At 45.8% G+C, this 11,009-nt stretch overlaps 1 protein-coding gene across 1 annotated transcript; it reads right to left on the bottom strand.

Moving 5' to 3' along the window:
- Positions 1-1,323: 1,323 nt before the first annotated feature.
- atic (5-aminoimidazole-4-carboxamide ribonucleotide formyltransferase/IMP cyclohydrolase) lies at positions 1,324-7,715 on the bottom strand. The gene is made up of 14 exons (XM_041843362.2): positions 7,585-7,715; positions 7,052-7,178; positions 6,616-6,759; positions 5,751-5,839; positions 5,105-5,256; positions 3,947-4,103; positions 3,572-3,697; positions 3,285-3,478; positions 3,121-3,210; positions 2,857-2,982; positions 2,660-2,752; positions 2,300-2,482; positions 1,960-2,115; positions 1,324-1,783 (listed from the first exon to the last, which is right to left on the bottom strand). Exons 1-14 carry the CDS (start codon positions 7,601-7,603, stop codon positions 1,664-1,666), a joined length of 1,776 nt encoding a protein of 591 aa, XP_041699296.1. The 5' UTR covers positions 7,604-7,715; the 3' UTR covers positions 1,324-1,663.
- Positions 7,716-11,009: the final 3,294 nt, after the last annotated feature.

The following is an 11,009-nucleotide window of genomic DNA, read 5'->3' as shown; positions in this document are numbered from 1 at the left end:
CTTGGCCACTCAGGAACATTCACCGTCTTCTTGGTAAGCAACTCCAGTGTAGATTTGGCCTTGTGTTTTAGGTTATTGTCCTGCTGAAAGGTGAATTCATCTCCCAGTGTCTGGTGGAAGCAGACTGACCCAGACAGGTTTTCCCTGTGCTTTAGCTCCATTATTTTTTTTATCCTGAAAAACTATTTTTATTCTGTAGAGGCTTCCATCTTTTCACTCTGTCAACAGTGTTGTTGATCCATTCCCAGTTGTCTCCCATCACAGCCAATAAACATTGTTAAAGTCCCCAATTACCTCTGAAATCCCTGAGTGGTGTCCTTCCTCTGAGTTAGGAAGGACGCCTGTATCGTTGTAGTGACTGGGTGTATTGATACACCATCCAATGTGTAATCAATAACTTCACCATTTACAAATAGGTGCCCTTCTTTGCGACGCATTGGAAAACTTCCCTGGTCTTTGTGGTCAAACCGGTTTGAAATTCACTGCTCGACTGAGTGACCTTACAGATAATTGTACGTGGGGTACAGAGATAAGGTAGTCATTCAAAAATCATGTTAAACACTATTATTACACACAGAGTAAGTCCATGCAACTTGTGGCAAACTTTTACTCCTGAACTTTAGGCTTGCCATAAAAGGGTTTGAATAGTTTGACTCAAGACATTTCAGCTTTTCATTAATTAAAATGTAAACATTTCAAAAAAACTATTCCACTTCGAAGTTATGGGGTATTGTGTAGGCCAGCAACAAACAGATCTCAATTTAAATCCATTTTCAATTCAGGCTGTAACAAAATGTGGAAAACGTAAAAGGGGTGTGAATACTTTCTGAAGGCACGGTCTTCCGCATCTGCGGTGCAAGTTGACCGAGCTACAGCGGTGTTTGTCAGACCAATGTCTGTCGCGTCCGAACTGTTTGCTCGATGACCCCCACAAGAGTCACGAGACTCGTCTAAAGGTAACCAATACAAATGAATGGAAGTAGTTGTGCCAACAAAAATAAGGGGTTAAATATGTCCCAAAAAATAAAATATCCTGCGCTTTCTTAGATCTTATAGATATAGGACAGACACATATTCCTTAGGACTTTGTTTGGGACAGTCTTTGCCATTTATGAATGTGTTTGAGCTTTCAATACATTTATCATATTATTATTTTATACCTAAAGGGGTCCTAAAATTCAAAATCAAATCACTAAATGATCAATGATATGACCATCTTAAACCAATTCCATGTTAGTGTAGTCTCCCCCCCCCCGACTTTTAGCTTAATATTGCTGTAACGTAAAATACAGTGTTCGCATATTCACACACATTCCACAGGACTTCTCAAGAAACAGTTTATTTCATGGTGAAACTTGACCTTCCAGACAGTAACGTAGATACAACTACGAAAGCAAGATCGGAATGTAACAGAATCTGAATGATCCTCAGCATTACTAATGATGTTTGTGCAAGATAACCGTAGGACAGGAATGAATCAGTGTAAATGTAAAAAAACAACGACATGTATCTTAGTACCTTTACTGATCACTATTCTAGAGCAATTAATCGACCTCCAACACGTCGGCACACATGGCTACTTCTAAGTTGCTCAGGGTCATTGGGCTATAATGGTCTGTGTCAAATGTGTGGGGTTGGGTTGTATGAGAGCTACACTAGGTATTCAGTGGTGGAAGAGTCTCAGGTTGGTGTGCACCAGGGTGATGCCCTGCTCATTACAGGCATTGATCACCACCTCGTCAGCTGTGGACCCGGCCGGGGCAGCAATGTACTCCACACCACTCTACACAGACACAGACAACACACACAGAATAATCAGTCCATGTGGACTTCAAACAGAAAAGACCTCAGAAGGCACTAGAAGGCTAGAGAACAACTAAAGAACCAAAAACTCAATGGAAAGTCTGCCATCTTAGACTAGTGAAAAGTAATAATTCGCCACAGTGTGTGTGTGTTTACCCGTTTGGCGCGGTCCACGTTGTCTCTGAAGGGGAAGAAGGCGTCAGAGCTGAGCGCTACAGCTTGCAGAGAGCTCAGCCAGTTCCTCTTCTCATCCTCACCCAGGGGCTCTGGGACCTCCTCGTACATGGCCTTCCATACTGCCAGGTCCGGACCCTGAACACAGTTAGAGAACGAGATGGAGACAGAGACACTTCAATCTGGAATCAGATATAGAATGGACAGACACCTACAGTAGGAACCTACATAAATCAACATACAGCGGAACTGTACGTCGACAATGACAGGCATTTCAGATCCTGTAGAGTGCGTGTCCCTGTATTGACCGCTGACCCCTCACCTCTCCGATGGTGCCGCTGACGTACTGATCGATGGCATTGGCCATCTCCGCCCGCTTCACCCCACACCTGAACCTCATGCCCAACACCCGCGGGTGGTGCCTCAGCCACCAGTTATCAGCCTTGTCCCCTGCCAGCCGTGTGCAGTGGATACGAGACTGCTGACCCGCACCGATCCCTATCACCTGGTACACACGGAGAGACGGATTTTAACCCAGAAAAGCCATCACAGTACATCCTCTTGAATAAAAAAAAGACTTCTGAAAAAGGTAAACAAGGGTATAGCGGACAACAAAATTGTGGAAACTAAATACTATTTCAACAATAACCTCCCATGTCCCCTCCCTCTCCAGGTTGGTTACCTGTCCATCCTTGGCATAGCAGACAGAGTTGGACTGGGTGTACTTCACTGCGATGCTGGCCACAATCAGGTCACGCACCGCCTCCTCCGACAGCTGAGACAGGAGACAGACGAGGACAAAAGGTCAGAATCTAACGTGTCATCAGTGAGCATCTCACACACACTATCAAGACACGCACAAACCACAAAGACACTCACCGCGCCCTTGGAGACGATGTTGCTGAAGAGCTCCTTGTCGATGACAGCTCCATTCCTCTTCTGTTTGAGGTGGAGGCCAAAGAGAACCCTGACCTCTGGCTCGTCTGGCTCATAGGCTGGGTCCATCTGACACACAGATGTAGACATTTAGCACCCCCAACTGGTGATAAGATGCAATTTAATTCAACTTTTTTTTTTTTTTCTCCAGGATACACTGCAACATAGGATGATCTCTAACTGTGCTTTTCCATTTTCAAATCATACCTGGAGAACACAGTAGTTGCCATTCTTCTTCTTGGACAGAATCCTGAGGGCCTCCTCTTCGTAACCAGGGGCGATGATGCCATCAGAGACCTGAGAATGATAGCCAGGGGTTGGAAATGCAGCAAACACACAGGACGTACACACACACACACAGGAAGTCCTACCTCTCTGGATATGATCTTAGCGGTGGGGACGTCACACACGTCAGACACAGCGATGAAGTCTCCGAAGGAGGACATCCTGTCTGACCCTCTAGCCCGGGCATATGCTGTGGCCAGTGGGGTCAGGTCCTTCAGCAGGTCATTCACCATGCACACCTTGGCCTCCTCCTCACTCAGAGGAACACCCACCGCAGCCCCTAGGGAGGGAGAGGACACCGTCTGGGTCAACGTTACTGGGATTCCTTGTACCATCCTGTAGGCATATGCATTGGAAGCACTGTGTGTCTGACCTGCAGGGCTGACGTGTTTGAAGGAGGTGGCAGCGGGCATGCCCAGGGCACTCTTCAGCTCTCGGACCAGCTGCCAGGCGTTCAGGGCATCACACAGGTTAATGAACCCAGGAGAACCGTTTACCACTGACAGAGAGGTAATGGAGAGAAGAGAAGGGAGGGTCAGTATAGTTTCTCTACCCAGACAGGACAATGTCCCCCTGGACACTTTCAGTTGAACATATGAGACCAATTAAAATGGAGGGTTGACAATGTTTCAGTGCCATCAATAATCTAAACACAATGATGCCCGTTGTAATTTCTGAGACTGTTGGCTACCTGTGAGGGAGAGGGTGGGAGGGGGTGTAACATACCTGTGAGGGGGGTGTAGCCTACCTGTGAGGGGGAGGGTGGGGCGCAGGGTGTAGAGCTGGGCGGGGGCTTGGTGGGGGTTCATGCCGTAGCGCAGGGGCAGCTGGGATACGCCACGGCTGTACTGGCCCCGGAAGTAGTCAGAGATGGCCTCATCGTACTGGGCTGTGTGAGTAAAGGCCTGAGAGAGAGACAGAACAAGGCCAACTGTAGATAGCACATGGAAGAAAAGTGACTGAAACAGGAAGGGAAAACCTGGATGTCCATTAGGAAATGCTCATTGTTGGTTTACCGTTGCAAAATGTTTTGCTACGGTGTGCCCTAATGAACACAGCCCAATGTAAACAGTTTAACCAGACAGTGTTGTATCCTACTCCATGATCAAAGCCAACATGGGCTTCTACAGTTTTATCTGGAGGCAGCTTTAGTACAAACTATCAATGTAAGATTTGTAAGGCCTTCACAAGGGACACCATGTGTCCATTTTACTCCATGTAGTTTCAAGTCTCACTGTCACATGTACAGTGAAACGCCTTTCTTACAAGCTAACCCCAAGAATGCAGTAATCAATATTATACAAAAAATAAGGTAGACCAAAAACACACAATATATAAAAATAACACGATAACGTAAGCATACTATATATACACACAGGGTCAGTTCCAGTACCATATTTACAATGTGCAGGAATACTGGATCAATAGAATACTGTGGGCTGACCTGAAGAACAGGGCCCCAAGGACAAGCGAGGGCAGCATGGGAGGTAGTGGACTCTGAACTTTACCTCGCATTGACCCAACAACAAATTAAACAAAAACACAATCAACGACCTGAATTCTTTACGGTGTCCCAATTGTGATTGTTGACTACTACCGACTTCATTTAAGCCATGGTATCTGTGATTGTACAAATTGATCCTTTTGACAGAGGGTCAATAACCTGTCAAAGATCGACTTATGAGGCCCTCCCCAGTTGTCTACAGTTTGGTTCCTGATAGCATGTTATTTCTCTATCACTTTACATCCTCTGTCAACAGTTGAGGTTTGCAGACCTGTCTGAACAGGGAGGCAGAAGGAGAGCACATGGCAAAAACTTGTCCAGAAAGTAGGTTGACATACACGAGTCAAAGAACCAAGTAAAAATGTCCACTTTCAACCCGTGCTTTCAAGTTGACATAGTTACCTTCAGGGCCAGGTTCTTGCGGGTGTCCAGGGAGGTGTCTTTGCCCTCGGAACCTTCCATCTCCACGGCGACCAACTGGTAGTCTGCAGGGTCGCACACGATGGTTACGCGGGCGTGGTTCTTGGCTGCAGCTCGGAGCAGGGTCACCCCACCTGAGGACACAGCCAGGGTCAAACAGGGTCATCGCCATGACAACCTGGGGCATCTCATGTTGTAGAATGTAGACTTCAGAATATAAAATGTAGAGCTGGCCTTAAAGGTGCAATATGCAGAAATCGCGCCGCCATTTCCTGGTTGCTAAAATGCTAATAGTTCGCCTAATTTCAGTTTGTGTGCCAAAACAAGCAACTATATCATAGATAATCATTGTACCATCTAAACTGTTGTGAATGATATTTTACATAACCCAAAATATTGTATTTTCAGCTGTTTGAAGCTAGTGTACAAAACCGAAAGTAAAAGCCGCAAAACTAAACTTAATGGGAAGCATAGAAATAGTGCACATAGAACAGATCTACCGCTTCTTATACTTGCTTTCAATGAGAATAACAGATCTATAACTGACATATCTATAACTCACAATTCTATGTGAATTTGGTTAGGTCGCCCAAAAAGTTACATATTGCAGCTTTAACATTCCACTCACCAATATCAATCTGTTCCACTGCGTCTTCCACGGTCACATTAGGGGTAGAGATGGTCTTCACAAACGGGTAAAGGTTACACACCACCACCCTGGACAAAGACCGGCAGAGGAAAGCAATACAAGTCAAGAGATGCCATGCATTTCACTACGTTTTTTCTATCTAACCAATTTGAAGTAATGAGTATCATGGCTGTTTAATTCCCCACATTGTTTGTGCCCTAGATGCCTTATTGGGAATCAATATCTTTTTTAAAAAAGTGAGATTTTGCCTTTTGTAAATAGGAACGTGAATGTGTCAATTAAGCAGGTCACATTTTGCAGCCTTTGAACCCCAATTGTGACACATACGCACCAATAGGCTCCAAATTCTAAAAGGAGAGAATTCATGGTTTATTTCAGAGGCTGTATGCGTTGCACGCTTTCTCCTCAAAGCCAATCACATTCCATGAATGTGAAATTGGCAGCTTAAACAGCCTATCAGATTCCCAGGGCCCAAAAAACAAAATGTGTCACGCGATCAGATGTGTGCAGATGCAGCAGCATTTGAATTAGCCGGTTATTAGATTAGCAAAGCATGCTTCCCTAAGTCTCCCCACTCCACAACACAACCTTACTGTCCTGCATTAGGGCCAAATCTAATAGTCTTGTGCCCGATCACATGCATTGTGTTTCAGGTCGGCTTGTTCACGAAAAGGCAGTTTTTCAAAGACCCCTAAAAAGTGCAGTAAAACAGTAGTGGCTCTGGAACAAAAGTATAGAAAAGTGGACTGAGAAGGACAAGTCCTACCCTTAACTATTGAGAAAAACAGATCTGATCACAGATCAGTGTCTAGAGCCAAATTCAACCCACTTCCCTGTCTCTTACCTGACCAGACCATAGCCCAGTTTCTCCATGTCAGCCTTGTCCGAAGGGGTGTGTCGGGCCAGGATGCCCCCGTGTACAGCAGGGTGCAGGGTCTTCACCCTCCCGCCCAGCATCTCTGGATGGCCGGTCAGCTCAGACACATCCCTGGAACAAAACGGGAGATGGATGTTGGGTGATGACGTTTCAGAGGCACACATTCTCAATTGCATGAAGAGGCTGGGAATGCATCTCATATGAAAGGTGGTCAATGATGGCAGGATACCAGATAGGCCTGCTCTCTCTGAAGTGGCAAATAGTAAGGTGACTTGAAGGAATACATTGTTGTCAGCATAACATTGATTCAGTTTAGCATTATCTCAAGAGAATGTTGGTGGCTGAACACAATCATCACAGATAGATGAGGCATTGGAAACTTATGTAGAGTGGGTACACCTACCGAACAGCCAGTCCAGCCTCGCGCAAGGTTTTGGCGGTGCCACCTGATGCGACCAGTGACAGTCCCACGTTCACCAGCCTTTTGGCAAAGTCCAGAAGTCCAGACTTGTCGGACACACTCAACAGTGCTGCATGGATAGAATTAAAAGGAAAAAGGTGACAAAGTTGTTGGCATTGATTGAATGGCACCACTGGATAAGAGCGTCTGCTAAATGACTAAAATGTAATGTAATGTAATGCTGTGAAATGTAGCCTGTTTTTCAATCTCGGTACACATTCTGACTCCACGGAGAGTAGTCATCGATAGTTTGTTACTTTGTAGCCACCGGTTGCTAACTCAAATGGAAGCATGTTTTTGGTGGCATGCTAGTTGTAGCTAGCATATTACCTAGCACGACACAAGCAACAATTGAATTGGACCTGGACCATGCAACACCCACACGCAAGCTTATTCTTCAACATAGACTCCTCAGTCTCTGTTAGACATTAGCTAATGCTAGCTAAAATATCAACAACAACAACAAAAAAGTTTACCAAGTTCTAAACAGGCCATGGCGTTGAGATTAGTCCGCTGAGTTTTGAATGATTTCGGTTGACGTTCTCTGTCTGGGGAATATGGCAGAGACGAGAACCATGTGGATAGTTTTATACATTTATGGCATGATGGGAACTTTGTGATTTGACAAGACCGCCCCTTCGACTGGATTTGACTAGATGGGATACAGCTTTTGTCAGATGTGACTTTTCGTAGCAGGTCAGGAGAATTCACGCAGCAGGTTGGGAGAGTTAACGTAGCAGGTTAGAATTAGGTTAAGGTTAGGAAAATAATTAGGGTTTGCTAACCATGACTCATTTGGCCCGCCCACGCAACTTCGCGAGGCCTCCTGCGCAGTAAATACGCATTCGCTGACTTCTATCCACCTGAGACCCAGCAAAAAAAAAGTTTTTGAATGTAAAAATATGTATATTTTTTACATCAAATAACGGTTTGAGGTGCAAAAAAACATCTTACAAAGGAAACAGATATATTGTTTTTTTGACTGTATGTGGACTGTAGTGGCCATTAAGACTCTGTTGATAGTAAATATATAAAAAGTAAACATTACAGTAAACATTACAGAGGACATTTATTAACCAGCTTTTATTTAGCTCTTATTTAATGTGGATTTTTAAAATTTTATTACACTGCTCTGAAAACTCACCAAACTAGATATTGACCTATTAGAAACGATTTGAATATCAAACTGTCAAAAATGATCATTACACAATTACACCATAAAATTGGGTAATTGTGATGGTAAATGTGATGGTAGCCATTTTGAAGAACCAAAATAAAAATATCCCCGCCCCACACACACATAATATCATTGAAAAGCACAGAATTACGGGATCTAACACAGTGGCATGTATGGCCTTAGAGAAACAGACCAAAAACGCATGTCCATTTGAGAGGACAAAAATGAATTGCTGGGGATATGATTATGGATCATATAAATAGATCACACAAATAATGTTGGCCACAGGCCACTACCACACAATTAGGCCAGAGAGAAATGCTTATTTTTATTTGGAACATCTATTTGAAATTATAACAATGTGAGATTTTAGACTCTCTCTCTCTCTCGCTGCCACTGGAGGGTGTGTTTACACCACTATACAAGGACCATATGGGCAAATAGTGGTGCTGTTGATCTGAGAGAACTAGACACACTAAAGTGAATGCCCAGTATACATCCACCATTTTACTTTCATCGATCCATTATTTACAGATAAGTAGGGATGAAGGAAAGGAGAAAAGGTGAAGAAGCATTTGTAGACTACTGACATACACCAAGCCACTGGAGGGGTACTGACATACACCAAGCCACTGGAGGGTACTGACATACACCAAGCCACTGAAGGGGTACTGACATACACCAAGCCACTGGAGGGGTACTGACATACACCAAGCCACTGGAGGGGTACTGACATACACCAAGCCACTGGAGGGGTACTGACATACACCAAGCCACTGAAGGGGTACTGACATACACCAAGCCACTGGAGGGTACTGACATACACCAAGCCACTGGAGGGTACTGACATACACCAAGCCACTGGAGGAGTACTGACATACACCAAGCCACTGAAGGGGTACTGACATACACCAAGCCACTGAAGGGGTACTGACATACACCAAGCCACTGGAGGGGTACTGACATACACCAAGCCACTGAAGGGGTACTGACATACACCAAGCCACTGGAGGGGTACTGACATACACCAAGCCACTGGAGGGGTACTGACATACACCAAGCCACTGAAGGGGTACTGACATACACCACGCCACTGAAGGGGTACTGACATACACCAAGCCACTGGAGGGGTACTGACATACACCAAGCCACTGAAGGGGTACTGACATACACCAAGCCACTGAAGGGGTACTGACATACACCAAGCCACTGAAGGGGTACTGACATTCACCAAGCCACTGAAGGGGTACTGACATACACCAAGCCACTGAAGGGGTACTGACATACACCAAGCCACTGGAGGGTACTGACATACACCAAGCCACTGGAGGGTACTGACATACACCAAGCCACTGAAGGGGTACTGACATACACCAAGCCACTGAAGGGGTACTGACATACACCAAGCCACTGAAGGGGTACTGACATACACCAAGCCACTGAAGGGGTACTGACATACACCAAGCCACTGAAGGGGTACTGACATACACCAAGCCACTGAAGGGGTACTGACATACACCAAGCCACTGAAGGGGTACTGACATACACCAAGCCACTGAAGGGGTACTGACATACACCAAGCCACTGAAGGGGTACTGACATACACCAAGCCACTGGAGGGTACTGACATACACCAAGCCACTGGAGGGTACTGACATACACCAAGCCACTGAAGGGGTACTGACATACACCAAGCCACTGAAGGGGTACTGACATACACCAAGCCACTGAAGGGGTACTGACATACACCAAGCCACTGAAGGGGTACTGACATACACCAAGCCACTGGAGGGTACTGACATACACCAAGCCACTGGAGGGATACTGACATACACCAAGCCACTGAAGGGGTACTGACATACACCAAGCCACTGGAGGGGTACTGACATACACCAAGCCACTGAAGGGGTACTGACATACACCAAGCCACTGGAGGGTACTGATATACACCAAGCCACTGAAGGGGTACTGACATACACCAAGCCACTGGAGGGTACTGACATACACCAAGCCACTGGAGGGGTACTGACATACACCAAGCCACTGAAGGGGTACTGACATACACCAAGCCACTGAAGGGGTACTGACATACACCAAGCCACTGGAGGGGTACTGACATACACCAAGCCACTGGAGGGGTACTGACATACACCAAGCCACTGGAGGGTACTGACATACACCAAGCCACTGGAGGGGTACTGACATACACCAAGCCACTGGAGGGGTACTGACATACACCAAGCCACTGGAGGGTACTGACATACACCAAGCCACTGGAGGGTACTGACATACACCAAGCCACTGGAGGGGTACTGACATACACCAAGCCACTGGAGGGGTACTGACATACACCAAGCCACTGAAGGGGTACTGACATACACCAAGCCACTGGAGGGTACTGACATACACCAAGCCACTGGAGGGTACTGACATACACCAAGCCACTGGAGGGATACTGACATACACCAAGCCACTGATAGTCCCGTGTAGCTCAGTTGGTAGAGCATGGCGCTTGCAACGCCAGGGTTGTGGGTTCGTTTCTCACGGGGGACCAGTATTGAAAAATGTATGCGCTCACTAACTGTAAGTCGCTCTGGATAAGAGCGTCTGCTAAATGACTAAAATGTAAACGTAAGGGGTACTGAATGATATGTCCTTAGTAGGCCTATAGCATTAATGGTTTTGTTGTGTGATATGAGTAGGATCCCAGCCTATCTAAGCTGT

The sequence above is a fragment of the Coregonus clupeaformis genome, chromosome 22, assembly GCF_020615455.1.
Source record: "Coregonus clupeaformis isolate EN_2021a chromosome 22, ASM2061545v1, whole genome shotgun sequence".
NCBI lineage: Eukaryota > Metazoa > Chordata > Actinopteri > Salmoniformes > Salmonidae > Coregonus > Coregonus clupeaformis.
Note: the sequence above shows the minus strand (reverse complement) of the source record. Positions and strands in the feature narration are given on the sequence as shown.

Bases quoted from the DNA above. Each gene is read 5' to 3' on its own strand.
- atic (XM_041843362.2), bottom strand. The intron at 5,257-5,750 runs GTGAGTGGAATG...CTGTGTCCTCAG, and splicing joins AGTGGAACAGATTGATATTG to GTGGGGTGACCCTGCTCCGA. The intron at 3,479-3,571 runs GTCAGACACACA...CTCCCTCCCTAG, and splicing joins CAAACACGTCAGCCCTGCAG to GGGCTGCGGTGGGTGTTCCT.